At 38.0% G+C, this 16,834-nt stretch overlaps 1 protein-coding gene across 7 annotated transcripts in view; it reads right to left on the bottom strand.

The window, feature by feature from the left end:
• LOC108507326 (protein piccolo) overlaps positions 1-16,834 on the bottom strand; it is a 181,850-nt gene that overhangs the window by 126,132 nt on the left and 38,884 nt on the right. For all 7 annotated transcript variants that reach the window (XM_017835204.1, XM_017835203.1, XM_017835206.1 and 4 more), the window contains exon 4: positions 11,658-11,739. In XM_017835204.1, coding sequence (XP_017690693.1) covers positions 11,658-11,739 — 82 coding nt within the window. The remainder of the gene's footprint in view (positions 1-11,657; positions 11,740-16,834) is intronic.

A 16,834-nucleotide genomic window follows, 5' to 3' on the forward strand; every position in this document is an offset into this window, starting at 1 on the left:
GTACCAGGGGAGGTTTAGACTGAGAAGGTGGTCAAAGACCAGAACGGCTTTCCTTGAGAGGTGGGGCTGTTTTGGGGCTGTTTTGGGGTTGGATTTTGGTGATTTGGGGCTGGATTTTGGTGATTTGGGGCTGGATTTGGGGCAATTTGGGGCTGCATTGGGGTGGTTTCTGGCTGGTGTGGGGCAACGTGTGCCTGATTTGGGGCTGGGTTATAATTTGGGGCTGGTTTGGGGGGATTTCTTGTGGGATTTGGGTGACCTTTGGGTGATGTTAAGGGTGATTTGAGGCTGGATTTGGGAGATTTGGGGCTGGTTTAGCCCCAAGTCTGTCAGTGTTTAAGAGGCATTTGGACAATGGCCTTAATTGACACAATGCCCTTAAAACTTTTGTTCCACCCTGAATTGCTCAGCAGCTGGACCAGATAATTGTTGTAGGTCCCTTTCAACTGAAGTTATTCTATTCTATTCTAATCTATTCTATTCTATGCTATGCTAATGAAGATTTCAAGTGTTTAATAATTGCAGAGTTGATTTTGAGAGAAATCTATACTTAGAGAAAAATATTGAATGGCCATTAGCTTTTTTGCTTTTTGGCAAATATCCTACTTTGTAACTTTCAAAAGGAATTTCACTTGTCATTTCATATCCTTCCAGACATCACAGGCTGTTTCAGTGATACATATTCATAATATGTATATATATATTATATATATATATATACACACATATAAAAATTATATATGAGTAGTGAACAACACCTTGACACTTATCAATTCTGTCACTGGTGACCTGGCAAGCATCACTGCAAAAGTTTTCTAAAAATTCATCACTCTTTTTTCTTAATTGCACCATGAGATACTTTCTGTCCTATTAGATTTGTTTAGTTTGAACTGGTGTAGTTCACTGTGTCTCAGACCACTATGAAATCCTGTCCCCTTGTACATTTCATTGTGTCACAGTAGCAACACAGCAGAAAGACCATAATTTACTTTGCTGGAATAGGCCAACCATAACCTGAGCTCTTCAATTACAATTTGGTCTTTTTTATCCCTTATAGAGATAATAAAGATCAGATTGTTGCCAATCTGTTGCTGTTGCTCTGGTCACAGTGAAGCTCATGAAATCTTACCGTCCTTTTACTACTTTCCTGAGCAGCTCCATTATAGCCATTAGAGTACAAACAGCCTAGATTTCCTGGAACTATTTCAGCATATCAGCAATGATTAGACTTGCCTTTCCAAACAAGTGCCAATAACCTGTTACATAAGACAAAGGTTAAAGAAAAAAAAAAAGAAAAAAAGAGCAGAGAAAAACTCAGCTACTGCAGGCCCAGCAGGCTTTTGCTGGTGTTTGTGGCCCTGTTTTTACACAAAACTGAACAAAATTTTCCAGGGATGTTTTCTCTTACAAAAGTAAATAAAATTCCAGCACCAAAAGCACGGACTGATTTTGTTTAATTATTATATAAGTCCCATGCAGTAGCAACAACTTCAACACACGCAGAAGAATTCTCGTACCTGACTCAGAAGCTCTGTGCAAACATTGTTCATGTGGTAATTCAAGCAAATATTTCCTCTGGGCTAATTTTTCAAAGTATGAAACCATTGGTCTGTCTAATTAAATGAGCAAGAAGCAATTAGAATGTACAACAGATTTTCAGTAATCACACATGAGTTTGTGTGAACTGGAATAGGAAACTGTCTGAGCGTCAGCAGCAATTTGACTTTTGTCACAGTTAGAAATAGAGCTATATGAATTTTTAATAGACTTTTAGGTGACTGAACTTTTAAGAAAGATGCTAAAAAAATATTACTGATTTGGATTTCTTGGAGTCTAAAAGTATAACCTTCAATATGGTAGCTGAAAGTCACTATTTCTGTAAACTCATGGTCATTTTACCATCTTTGGATACTGTGTGCTTTGAAGTTGAAACTACATATAGAAGTAAAATGGGAAAAAATGAAATGGGCTTAAAATGCAAAATGCAGGTCTGCAATATGTGTCTAAGTAGTTTGAAATGGAAGATATTCTTAAATCTAAAAATAATGGTTTTTATCACTTCCTAAAAAAAAAAAAAATCAGACCAAAAATGATGAATTATAGAAAGGAAGGACAAGGGTGATCTTTTTTTGGGCAATGGTAGCAGTTAGAAAAATGCATGACAATAAAGAATGAAAATGAGACATGAGTCATGAAAGATTTTGCAATATGCCAGTGTATCATGCTATAGCAATGAGAACATATCAATCAAATCAAATAATATGAACTCTTCCAACACTATTTGGCTGTGAATGGCGACAGAACATAACTTCCTCCTGTGTTCATTTACTAGACATTATCTCCACAGTCCTCCTCTAGCCTTATCTAGACAAGACATAAGCCAGGGTGCTGGTAGGCCCTTATCTGCCAGAACAATTTTACACCATGTTCCATTGTCTGTATGGAACAGATGTGTCAGCCATAGAAAAAACAGCCATCTCTTCTCTTGGAGAGTTCAGAGTTAAAAGAACCATGAAGAAATGCAAGCTCTTTATTTAGTTATCACAGCTGTGACAAAGCAGTCTCTAAAGTCTGGAGGACAGACAGAAAGGAAGCATGAAAAAGCAAACAAAACCAAATTAGCTGAGGCACGTGGAAGGCAGCAGGAAAAATAATGTGTATAATAAAATCCAGACTACATTTTTATTTTCATTATTATTTCTATGCAATTCAACACATCACATGATGATCCATATTAGAGTTTGGGTTGGTCTAGATAGGTACAGACTGTGCTCAGGAGAATTGTTTTGGCATTTCTAAAAAAAATTAGCTTAAATGAAGTTGTTTCCTAGAAACATGATTTAGCCTACTCAGCTATTGCATTTCTTGATCATTGGCAATTAAGGCATAAAATAGACATGAAGTCAAATCACGAGCCAATGAAATTCAGACATATTTCAGTTGTTTTAATAGCACAGTGATGATTCATATCAGCTGCAAATCTGCTTCATGCTGATTTGCACACTGGTTATCCTCCTGAAGGATCATAAAGTGTTTTATGAATTAGCATCTTGGAGTATTAATCACATCTACTTGAAAACCAGACACAGGTCTCTTCTTTTTGGATGATCTGTCACATCATAATCTATGGTGTCATCTATGATAGACTGTATCTTTAAAACTGTAAAAACCCCTGTAGGCACTGAGTTTCATCTGTGTTTACTGATAGACACCAATGGCTCAATAGATGCCACTGACTTACAACTGAACTTCCTTGTTTAAAATGTTAGTTTTGAACTCACTCATTTGTATCAGCCTTGGTATTTAAGAAACAGCAACATAATTAACATAAGTATTCCTTTTATATATTATATAAATATATATATAAAATATTATATTATATATTACTTCAGGAAAAACATAGTTCTGCATTCAATGCAAAAAAACAATCACTGCTTTCACAAAGTGGCTGAATCACAGACTACTGGAAGCTGTTAGAATATTGCATTGTGTTTATCCCGGCCTATATTCTTAAATACCTTCTGTTTGAACCACGATGAAGGGTTAAACAAACCTTATGTCTGACCTAATAAGACTGTGCTTACGTTTACTAAATTTGGGAAAAATTTGCTATCAGCAGTAAACAGTGATAAACAATTACATCTGCTAAAAATTTTGTCCAGGGTGCTGTGTAGACTTGTGCAACTTACAGTCATGCTAAGAAGAAAACAAGAAATACATTCCTCTCCATTTTTCCTTACTTCTCTAGTAATCATGGTGCTGATATTTGAGGAGCACAAAGGTTGTATCTATTATAAATTATTTTTATGAAGCTGGTAAACTGGAAGAAAGGGTTAAGAGGAAACAGAAATGTCACTCTCATATCACCTACTGGGCAATAGTTCATGCTATGTGGAGTGCTGATGCAATCCCAAGGTAAGACATGCCAACATTGACATTGTTTTCTTGAACATAAACATAAATACAGACACAGTGACCTTACTCACTCTAAACTTAGACTCTGGAGCACCTCGAGACATTTTAGCAATGACTAGAAAGACCACTCAGCATTGGTCTTGTCACAGGGACTGCATTACTCAAAACGTGATCCACACCCTTCTCCATCTGTTCTGAATTTTCTCTCCCTTTGTCACTATGTTCTTGCCCACACAGCTTTATTTAGTGAGCAGACCTGAATCTAAACACATACAACCTTTTTCCTGTTCTAAAATGGAAGGACTTTTAAAACAATCACAAAATACCTTAGATTTGCATATAGTTATAGCTAAGTGGGGAAAAAAGAGATTTCCTTTATCTAGTAGTAATCTTTCCTGTTTTATCTTATTCCCATTGCCTCTCGTCCTCCTGCCACGTGTCTGTGAAGAGCCTGGCTCCCTCTTGTTGATAAGACCCCTCAGAAAATGGCTCTTCTTGAGGTTGAACAAACCCTGTCCCTCAGCTGCTGCTCTCAGAGCGGGTGCTGCAGCCTCCAACTACCTTGATGTCCCTCTGCTGTACTCTCTCTCTTCTTCATCAGTGTCTTGCTTGTGTGGGGAAGGCACAACACTGAACACAGTATCTAGACACAGCCTGGCATGTACTAAGTAGAAGGGGACAGTCACTCTTTGTTACTGGCATGCTCCTGGTATCACATCCCAGGATGCTCTGGTACACCTTTACTGCCAAGGGGCATGATGTGCTGTCAGCAGAGACCTCCCCCAGGTGCCTCTTCCACAGACCTGTTCCCCAGCCAGTCAGTCCCCAGCTTGCACCACTGCCCAGGGCTCACTCTTTCCAGGTACAAGATTGGCAGCTGTCCTTGTTCAGCTTAAAATTTCTGTTGGCCCGCTCCTCCATCCTGCCTTGGTCCCTCTGAAGGGTAACCTCAAGGATATTCCCCCAGTTTGATGTTGTCTGCAAACGTTACAAGAATGTGCTCCATGACTTCCTCCATGTCACTGATAAAGATGGTCCCACACCAGGGTCTTCTGTGATACCCTACTTGTTACCTGCCTCCAGGAAAAGCACAGCCCATTAACCACTGCCCTCAAAACCCAACCATCTAACCAGTTTTTTACTCATCCAGTTGCCCAGACATCCAGACCTTTACATCCCTATTCCAGGGTAAAAGTTAATGTACGGAAAGATGTCTGGAGTCTCTCTGAGCTTACTGCAATATTGCAATTTCAGTCCAGTATCACAAAACTTTAAGGAATTTTATGAGGATGAATCTACCACAAAAGACAAACTTTGATCTGTTCAGGCAATATGTCAGCCAATCGTTCATGGTTTTGCTAAAAAACAAATCTATCTTTGTGATATTTTTAATGCTACAGTAGTTTCTTTTAGCTCAAAGCTTTTTATTAATGTTCTTCTCAATGAGAGGGAAAAGTTGAATAGATTTTATTGATGTTTCCTCCAGAGTATCAGGAAATCCAGTCATCAGAGAAAAAGGATTAACATGCATGATGCACTGCTGGCATATCACAATTTAGTGACTACTTAGTTCTTTACTTCTGTTGTACCCAGCTTAGGGTACTAAAAAAATGTAAGAAGGAAGCATCATAGACAAATAATTTTTCCACATTTAAGAGCTGAGGAGTTGAAAAAATGATTTTTAGTTGTTTTTTGTTTTTTTGAAGAGTAGGCATAAGTGTCACAAGATTTCTTATGTCACATCTTATTTGTGATATACTCATTTGATGTCTCACACAAAATTAATATTTCTTACTGTAATTTGATTAGTAAAAAATTGAAAACACAGCATATGAATTAAGTGCATAATAATTTGCTAGTCAGCTTGCTGTTTGTTGACATTAATTCTTTCAAATGCAGGTTTTTTATTTCAGGGACAAAGGTAATTTTTTTACCTGCATAGCTTTTTCCTTTAAACACTTTAGTCCTCAATTCTCTTTCAAGAGAATGGTATGATAACTTTTTTTCTACCCCCTAGAAGAAGCTGTCAAATTAGAGAAATTTTTAGTCTTTTAATGTATAAAATATATATTTTACTTATTATATTCTCAAGCTAATGACTACCACTGTCCAAGGCATCATCGAGCAGCAAAATTAAAACATTTTCACAGAAAACAAAAATACAATTTCTAATCTAACATGCAGATTAGCCCTTTGCTATATCTTACACTTTTGCCTTCTTAAATTGTATCTCTTAGAAAAAAGTGGATTGAAGTGACCAAGTGGGGGCTGATTTCTTATTTTGTGTGTTGGGAGTAATTTCACGTCATTTGAGGGTGTCTATCTTGGACAGCTTTGGCTTCATCAGCCTTGACTGTCTAATGCCAGTTTCACTCCCTTTCTTCAAGAATGAGAACACTTTCTGGCTAACTTTAGATTATACATAGAAAATCTTGTTGACAGCCTCCCTCCCCCAATTTCTTTTTACTGAACTAAACCAGCAAACAAGCATGCAGGCATTGAGTGCATATTACCTGTAAACGATGCTAAAGTGAAAAAAAAAAATCAGAAACATAGAAATTGAAGAACAGAGACTTCACTTGACAAATACTGCACCTCAGTTAGCTGGTGCAATGATGTTATGAGACAATCAGAACCTCAGAAAACCCTACCAATCCACAAGGAACATTTTTTTTGCATTGATGACCCAAAGAAACATGTAATATATGGTCTGTATCTCAACAAAATATTTCTAACAAACAGAAAAAAATGTTTGTGGTTTAATTTTATTTTCTTTTTAATTTAGAAAAGTTTAATGGTACTGAGTTCTTTCTAAAATTGCTATTAAGACATCAACAGACATCTCTCCTTCCTTCTATTTCCAGTCCTGTCGTCATTTCCTACCATATGACTTCCCAGGAAAACCTCTGAGGTTGCCTGGCTGTAGCAGCTCAGTCCCTTTCTGTTTATGGGTTTTACCTTCTGTGCCATGTCTCTGATAAGGAGCAAGTGTTTGAGGGAATGATGGCCACTAATTAGGGATTAAATCCTTCCCCAGTGACAAGAGAATGTTAGAGGAGGGTATTGCTCTTTTGTGTAAAGTGTTATCTCAGTTCTTCACAACATTAAATGAAAGAAATAGGATAAGTAATCCTGTAAGAGTATGAGGACAAGAGGTGGGTTACAGTTCTCACTCTCTATCTTTGACTACTGTATCACATTCAACACAGACTGTGACTATATTTAATATGTTTTTAGTTGATTAGTAATCATACATTCATTTCACTTAATTATTTTGCTGTAAGAACTGACTGCTTAACTGGCAGGAGAAAGAAACCTAGATATATAGGGTTGTTCATTTAGAAACTATCTGCAGCAGTGAAGTCTTGATATAAGAAAACTCTCTGAATTCTCTTTCTCTCAGGATAAGCACCCCATGAGCTGGCATACTGCAGAAGTGTAGTGTTGTTTGCAGGAATCAGTAATCCTTATGGAGAGAATAAGACGTGTCTGATACGTGTAGTGTTACAGCTACCCTGTCATCCTCTTAGAATTTCACTGACATCACTGCTGAAGTGGAGATTAGGGACTCTTCTTTACTCCACTATAAAGTTCACAGATTTTTTCTGAATTGTTTCTTTGCCTTTTTTTTTTTTTTTTGGTGTTAGAATTGAAGAGGATATTCCACCACACAGACAGTCTGGTTGCACAAAGCTACGTTTTTCTCCCTGGAAACACAGAACATCCCTACTTTCAAAAAGGAAGAATTGCTGGTGACTCAGACAAAGTGAGGTAAAGCAGCAAAAATTACCTTTGACTGAGTGCACTCGTACCTAAAGATATATTGAAATACGTCACCCTGAGCGTGCCTAAACAGCTTTCTGATCAGGAATAACACAACGTTAAGTTATCTTTGCAACATTTCCAAAGGTATTACCAGTGCTTTCATTACCTTCAGTAGCCATGTCCTTAATTCACTTTTTCAAACATAATGATGGATGGCACATTAAAAAACAGAAGGGAAAATTCTGGCAGTATAAAACAGCGCTTCTGCTGCTTTGCTAAAGGATGCAACAGGAACAAGGGACTCTCAGTGAAAACAAACAATGAGTTTCTGGAGCGTAAAACACAGCTATATTATCATTCACTGATCGCTGCTGTCATTGCTTTGGCATCTCAGCATAACCATGATGCCAACTCTTTTTTTTTTTTTTTAATTGCAAATTATTAGTCAAACTTTGCAGAGAAAATCCCTAGCAATTCCCTCACACTTGTCAGCCTGAGGAGGGGACATTGCATACCTTGAAGAGTTGTGAGTTCTAGATGATGGCATATGATAAAGAAACAATAACCTTCAAGAGAGAGGCCCTTGAGCAAGTATACATTTATTTTTCATTCAGAGCTACTATTCTCTTGCAATTAGAATTTTGGCTCAGTTCCTCATTCCTTAAACACCTCATTCATATGCCAAAATTTGCAGTGTATGCTTTTGTGTGCAAAATTATGTCAGATTATGTAAGAGGCATCAAAGGCATCTGTACCTCAGAGCCAGTTTTTATTAATAAAGAGAGCAAATAAACCCAGTGTGTGTGTACATAATATGTAGTGATGCAGCCTTAGTTTTAAAATATTTGGGACTACTCTTAATACTGATACCCATAAAGTAACAATTTCTGGATAATAACTGGCAGTATGGTAAGATAGCGATGAGACCTGTGGAATTCAAATTATAGTGGTGATATTAGGATGAAATTCCAGCTTGTCCTACTGTTACGGCCGTGGTATAACTGGTTATTTGGGCTGACCCAGCACACTGAATCATTAATGCACCGGTTGGCCCAGGAATTCCAGTGAGATGAGATGAGATGAGATGATGGGCTGAAGCACTGGCCAGTTTCCCAGCAAAGCAGCTGGTCAACAGTTACAGGAATTCTCCAAGTGGGAATTGTGGACATTTTGGGACATTTCCCTATGTAGCTTCTGCTATGCACACTCCAGTTAAGATACACTAATTGTATACTGAAGATGTGTTGATTAATTCCCTAAGAGGACAACCTGTGTTTCAGCATCTCTCCAGGCAGCTCCTGCTGCTGAACTGACTAAACTGCACGTAGATAATTTAAAACATCTGTAGAAAATGTTCCTGCCTGTGAATAAATGATCACATAGGACAGGCTTTTGTGCATAGCTAAGATAGAGGCTGTTTTGTACATACTGTGAGGTAATCAGAGAGTGGATACGCTGTTGTGGTCACCCAGGACCACAGGCCAGCTGGCTGGGAAGTATCCAGCAACACAACAATTCAGCTGAAGATGCTACTGAAAGGATGGATGCAACAGAGACTCCCACTGCCACCTGGTCAACTGGTTGTTCTCTTGGAGAGATCTGACTCCCCATGTGAGCTTTACTGAGGGTTGTTTTGTTTTTTAATATACTCTCTTCCTGTGTTTATGGAGCAAGTATAGCAAACAAAACGACTCAACATTTTGGTACTTTCAATAAGGAAGAGAAGGGGAGGGAGAAGGGGAGAGCAGAAAGAGACAAAAGGAAGAAATAAAAAAAAAACCAAAGAAATAGAGAGAAACTGGCCAGCAAAACAAATATGGCATCTAGATGAATATCCAGTACTGCTGTAGTGACATAGCTGTGGTGATATAAAAGTATATGTTGTTTAATTTACCAGTATTTTAAGTAACTTTTGCTGCATAAGAGAACTCTAGGTCTTCCTCTGATTAATAGTCATTGCCTGGTTAATAAACAAAGACATTTGCTAATAGTTTGCAGATAATGTTTAATCAAAATTAATATTTTTAAAACCCATGTATCTCTGGGAGAGGTCATTTAGAAGGTTGAAGGCTAAGCATAAAGCACTGCACATTTGAAGAGAGTTTCTGTGTACTTTAATCCTTCAGACATGAGAGAGGGGGAAGAAGGAAGGTATATAGTCAAGGAGTTATGGTACTTCAAAGGAGTGAAAACTACAACTAATTCTTCTGTTTCAGGTCCTCCCCATTGGCACCCTATTCCACCTTTGGCTCTTTTCTGTACAATTTGCACTTAAGCCTTTTAAATTTATATGTACATCATACAGAAATATGCCTGTGCAGGTCTCCAAGCATGTATCTGGACTAAAACACAAAAGTATGACTGCAGTCATACTTGTAGGCACAGAGTCGAACTTGCTTATTCCAATTAGAATTTAAGTACAATATCGTACAGCTATAGCAGTGAGCAATCCCAGTGTGGGCTATGTAACCTTATCAGGATCCTGAGTAAATTTTTGATCCTGTGCGACCTCATGGCATGCAAGGCATTGGTAAATGGGAAGACAATATCTATACCTTGGTTTAGCCTGATGCACAGTATGTTGCTGTGGTTAACAGCATGAGAACTAGTCGAGAATTTGGAATTGGCATTTCAAATTACATGAGGGTAAATAACTTTGCATAGGAGAGTAGGCTTCAGCATCACTAAATCACGAGCTTTACAGTTGTGTGGTTGTAATTTCACTTGCTATTGTAAGAGAGCAGTTTGTATCACAGCATTACTCATCACCCTGCAGGGCAAAGATCCCCACGAGGATGTTGAGGAGTTCCTGTGGTCTCTGAGGGCCCAGAGCAGCTCAGGCTGGCACACAGCAGTGCCAAGGGCTCCTTTCAGACTGTGTTGTGTGGGTGGAGGGGTCTTTCTGAATCCTGAAATCATCAGTGGGTGTTACGCTGACTAACAAGAAAATACCTCATAATACATACAGAACATTCATTTAACACCCTAAATATGAGGTGGATACTGAGGATGGAAATTATCAAGATTTTGCTGCCAGAAATCCTGTGAAAACAATATTTAGCAATTCAAGTAAGTTCATGCCACTTTCTACTTAATGCTCGAGGGAACACCAGAGCTGGCAGTCGGTAATTACTTCTGTGCAGAAACAGAGTTTGACACACACTATTAGAATTTTTTAAGGAAGTTAAAAGAAAGTCTAATGGTTTCACAACAAAATCCCTTAAAGCATCCACCTCTGAAAGAAGACACACATCGTATTAAAAAAACTTTTAAGTTCCTTATCAGTATTAGATGTGAGAAAGAGTGCAATTCCAAAAGGCTTAGACAGACAGACCTTACTTGTCCTAGGTCTTGTAATGAGCAGCCTTTTACAGTTTCATACATGAAAACATCTCACTGTGTTCCTCTTCTCAACCTGGGAGGTGAATGAATGTCACCTTTGCCAGTATCTCCTTTGCAAGCAGAGTCTTACTTACGTGAACGTTTGTGTCAGTGTTAGGGGAAAAAAGAATAAACCTGAAATTCTGTGATAAATGTCTCCATGTGAAGATACCACAGAAAAATGGGATCTGATTGTTCTGCTAACCCCCTGTGTAGGGGGGTACAGTTCCAGAACAGAAAGAATAAAATTCTCAGTTCTGTACATGTTGAACACCTACACAAGCCTATTTTATAAAAACTCATGCAGAGAATATAGAGTTATATAAAAAGCAACAGCAAAACAGACTGCTTATATGGATAACACAACAGATTTTTCCCTCTGTTTTGAACGTCTGTATAGCTTATATATCTTGAACAGATGTTGTGACCTTTTTTATGCTCCATTGCTTTCTGTTATAACCAATGAGCACGATTTAAAATGACCACTGAATTTCCTGCTGCATAGACACAGGAACTATTTTTAATACTGCAAATCTTTTGTATAATTCATGCTAATCAAATTAATTATCATGTCTGATAGAGGGTTGTTTTTTTACCTGAAACTGTGTGATCCTTTGGGTCTCTCAGTAGTTTGAGCCTTGTATGAGGGAAAATGTACTGCAGGGGCTTCCCATTTATCTGAGGAACACAAATAGGCATGTCATGAAAAGATAAACCAACAACAATTGTATCAATAATTTCAGACAGTTGAAACAGGAACAAGCAAACAAACATATTTCATCCAGGAAAATATCATAACTTCACAATTCAAAAATGCCCGCAAGTTGCAAGACATTTTTCAGACTGCAAAATCCTTCTACAGGGGAATGAATATTTGCTTCCATAACTCCAGATGAATATCAAATATGGTTCTGGTTCTGATTTTTCCCAATGACTAGAAGGTGGACACTGTCTTCTGTAGTTTAACATTGATCCCTTATTCAAGCAATGTTTAAGAGAAGAATGAAATTATACATAATTACTGTATTTTTTATAAAATTCTACTCATAGACATCTAAACAAAATGTTGGTTGAATGTGTAACCAGCCATGAGCTACTGCTTTAGTTTCAGCAAAACCACATATTCCAATGTACCTCTTGACTTAAATTTCAAAAGCCTTTTGAAAGACCCAAACTAAAACTTGTATGACAACATTCCATATGAAAATGCACAACATTACCTGGGCTGATCCTAGAGAGTGACAAAGCTGAAAGCAATACACCTCTATAATAGACTCTAAAGAGCCAGATTTCCTGTTGGGACGATCCCACCTGCTCCATGGTTTGGGCATGGGAGGGGCCATGCTGACCCACCTGCCAAGGATGACCACGCTGAGCCCACACCAAAATGACCCTGCAGAAGGAGTGCTGGTTGCAACATACACCTCACAGCTGTCCTGCATCCTTTTTGCCCACAGTTTTGGTCTCTTGGTAGCCAAGTTGAACCCATCACCTCTCTGCCTCTGACACATCGGTTCCATGTCTGGGTGCTGCACCCAGACAAAGAGGAGGGAGCACAACTGTGACTGCTCCAGGATGGGACCTTGGGGAGGCAGACTCAAGGAGCCAAAGGGACAATATTATTCACTATGGCAATGCAGCAGTCTGAGTGTACCAGCAGCCTCCTGCCAAGAGTTCATTACTATTATTTATATTTAAGTAGCATTTAAAGGGATTAAGCTCCACCTGAACTAAGCACTTCAAACCTAGTTTCTGCCCTGGAGAGTTTATGAAGTTAATGGATAGCACACATAAATGATGGGGAGGGGAAACAGAGAAGTCAAGGGACTTGCTTAGCTCAACCCCACAGTGAGCAGAAGAGTTTATATATCTATTGTTGTAATTCAGTTTCTCATCCAGTGAATGATGTTCTATTTAGAAGGCTGAAATCCTCCCATAACACACTGAGAGTAGTATTGACTGTAATTAATTTATGTCAGACATAAAGGAGATCATGGATCTGGTAGTGGACAAGTACTCCAGAATAAATCAGAGCATGACATCAGGCAGACATTTGAATTTATCGTGAAATTTTGCCAGGACAGAGTCTAACACTACCAGAAGCATATAAAGTGCCATGAGGCTTCCATGCTTATAAATGGATAGGGAGAATGTCATGTTTTTAATGACATTATCATATATTCAGCAGGTGTAATATAACAGTAAGAGTAACATATTTGTCATGTGTAGCTTGCATTAAACTGAAAAAATCTGAAAAAAATGTATCTCATTTTCTTTGGAATTAAATAAAAAAAATACAAATATTGCAGTTCACAAGAAGTGTATGAACACATTTGAATAGATCTTTAGTTGAGATCCATTTTGCTGGGAGCAATTCAATCTAACTGAGGAACACTGCAGCTCTTAAACTTCAATTCATATTATTCTAATACTGCTATCTTATCTTTCTATATCAACATTTTTTTTAATAAATAATAATCCAAGAATATTCAATGCCATATAGTACATGACTGCTGACAAATATGTCAGAAAATATATACTGCCTCCTTCTTTAGCCTATTACTTCCTCATTACTTTCACTTCCAGAATTTTATGAGAAAATAAATCTTGGTGATTCATATAGCTCTGAATAAAAGCATTGAAGTTTATTAGCATTCAGGGGAGCATATTATTTTTTATCATTGGTGGGACTTAAATTGAATGTGTTGTTAGGCATTCACTTTCAGACCTATACGTGTCTGAAAGTGGCAGAATAAATAGAAAAAACCAGTAGTTGCTGTAAATAGATAATGCAAAGAACAGTTACGCTGTTCTTGATGCTTTTGCTTCAAACACTAATGTCCGTATTTATCTGAAATCTATTGAATATTTGAAAACCTCTAGCACACAAATCCTTTCGTTTTTCCAGTCGTCCACATCTTCTAACTTCACTGATGTTGATTTCCCCTCATCTGAATATGTGCCAGGAGGCCTTTCTAGCTGACTCTTCTCTCAGTTTCCCCAGTGAAGATACAGAGACATCCCACAAATACAAACTACGGTGCAGAGGAGCCTTCCTTCCACTGCCCTGCTGCAGGAACAGAGGACGTGTAAGTCCCCAAGCCCAGATCTAGGTCACAGGGCAAAAGATGACTTGATCCCACTTATTTGCTACAAAGTCCAGAGATTTCTGCCATCTGTCCCTGTCATGAACATCCTTCCTCACTTAGTTGGGAGCACTCAGTACACTCGACTTGCAGTTCAGCCCCTGCAATGTCATCCTCTTCCTCAAGGAATGTAAGCTCTGGTCATGGGTTTTATGTTATTAGTCAGTGGAACGAACGGCAAATAAATGCGCTGAGGTTTTCTAAGACTGCTACGGAGGATCAGATTAAATACGCACTATATTTTCCCTTTGTTGTCTTTCAATGTTTTGTCTGATAAAGAAACTCTATGGAAGCCTCATATATAGGGGAATTTTATAAGGTAAAGAGGACAATCCAGAAGAAAAAAATTCTCTAGTGTTGTATTTAAGTTCAAGAAATAAAATGCATGAAGTGCATTTTAGTATTCTAGGTGAAGTCCATAGCCACATCTATAATGTATTAACTGGTGTTTGGATCAGGTCATTAAAGCCATGGTAATTCCTGGTATTAAATGGTGCTGCACCTCCCCTTCCACCAACGTTAGACAGGGACTGACAAGGTGAATCTCAGCAGCTACACTTGGCTGTAGTCCTCTAGAAAATGCCATCTTCGAGGGAAACTTTACCTGGGTTAGGTATCCAGGAACAGGATGATGGGTGCTCAAGGTGGTGGGTTAGTATCTATCCTAATTTCTGAATACCACAGGTACTTGTATGAGCACACAAGGCCTGTAAAAGCTGGCACCAAGAATTTCCACAGCTGTGGTAATCTTGCCCCTTTGAATCCCTACATTCCCTCTGCGCAGAGCACAAATGTCAAGTTCTCTAGAAATCTACGAGGTGGAAAGTTCTCTCTGCTGCTGATGGAGATAAGTTGAAAAAGACGAAGTGAAGAAAAACTTAACAAATACACTGTTCCTGCTCATTATTACGTTGCAAAGAGCTCCATTTGTTTCTGCAATTAGGTGAGTACAGCACTCCGACTTTTGATCTAGAAGTCATTCTGGCATGCAGTGAGTACAACATTTCTGGGTGACTAAGAAATGAGGCACTGCTTGCTAAATTCCATCTTGAATTACAGTGAGGGGGTGGCTAACAATTCACTCATTAGATTAAATATTTTAACAATTACTCTAAATTTGGAAATGTCCAATATGACGTTTCTCATCGTATTTCCAGAGAATCTGAATCACAAAATGCCTCCAACCTCAACCCTCTAATAGAAAACAGTTTACTACAATTTAAAATAAAATCTCCTTGCTAGACAGAAAACAATCAAAACTAAGCAGGATGGCCTTAAAAAATGTGGAACAAAAGTTTGCAGGCTGCCTTCTGTATCTCTGTCATAAATGGTATTTTCTCATTTTAACCCTACTGTTCACCTTATGGCCCATTTTTTCATAATTTCTAAATATCCAAGTGCCCCTAAAAAGGCATGAATTAAATTTCAAGAGAATGGTAATATGCTTTTTACAGCCTTTAAAAATAGGGGATGGCATTCAAAAGGTTTCATGCCCAGAGTCCTTGCCTTCTTTTTGTGACTAGAAAATGGTTGCCAAAGTGAACTGATAACAATACACTGATATTATGAGGAGTTTTGGATTTTGTTATAACACCATGGAAGTTGCTATAGAAACAAATATATTTTCATATTTATAATAGAGTATATGAGCTTAATCTGCTAGGTTATAAGGAATCTATGGAAACCTGAAAGTTCAGAGTTGTTGCTCCACTGCATTCTTGCTTCAAAAGCACAGGCTTGTTCTTTATTTATTACTTTTCATTTGTACAAGCCCAGTGGAATGTAATCAAGCAGTTCTGATTTCATCTAGTAAGGAAATTGATGTTTCACATATGTGAAAGAAAAATCTTCTGGAATACACATATTGTAATAGTCAGTAAAATATTCTCTTTTTTAAAAAAAGAAGAGCATACAAATGGCAAATTTACAGCCAATAAGTGTATTTGTAAACATGGACTGATACATTACAAGCAGACTAGCGCTATAATTCTTTCTGTGGCTGGTTTGTGCCCAGTAAGGGATATTAAAGGAGTTGCAATGGTGTGATTCTTATGCTGACTAGGAAACTGCCCTCCTAACTGATTTCAGGAAATCTTCAGCAAGGGAAGCTCTGGATGAAGGTGAACCTGTTCAGATGGTTCAGGAAGGAGAATCCTTTGCCATTCTTAGCTCCAGAGTACATTATACTTGGACACCAGAACTCCCTGTGCAGGGTTGAGTTGAAGATACAGGAAACAGGCACAATGAATTCAGTAACTGTTTTGTTACACACAGGGCTGAAAAAGCCTTTAGGGAGTGTTTACTTTGCCTCACCACTTTCATGGGCCTGAAATGGTTTATTTCTCTTGGTAACTTTAAAATATAAAACTAATGAAAAATAAAATAGTGATGTTAATACTGACTTGCTTCTACTGCTAAATGTTTTACTTTCCATGTGGAGCTAAAGAAAGGGTTCTCTGACCCTTTTTATCTTGTCATGAAACAATTTAATTTCTGGATGTGTCTGAAAATATTTAATTTTTTTAAGTTTTCTCAAACAAATGTTCACAGATAAACAAGCTCTGAGTAGAGTTTTGATAAGGTAGATGACGTAGAGTTGGCGAGCACTGGCATGTCACTCTTATACA

This window comes from Lepidothrix coronata, unplaced genomic scaffold (genome assembly GCF_001604755.1).
Source record: "Lepidothrix coronata isolate B3197 unplaced genomic scaffold, Lepidothrix_coronata-1.0 Scaffold251, whole genome shotgun sequence".
NCBI classification, from domain to species: domain Eukaryota; kingdom Metazoa; phylum Chordata; class Aves; order Passeriformes; family Pipridae; genus Lepidothrix; species Lepidothrix coronata.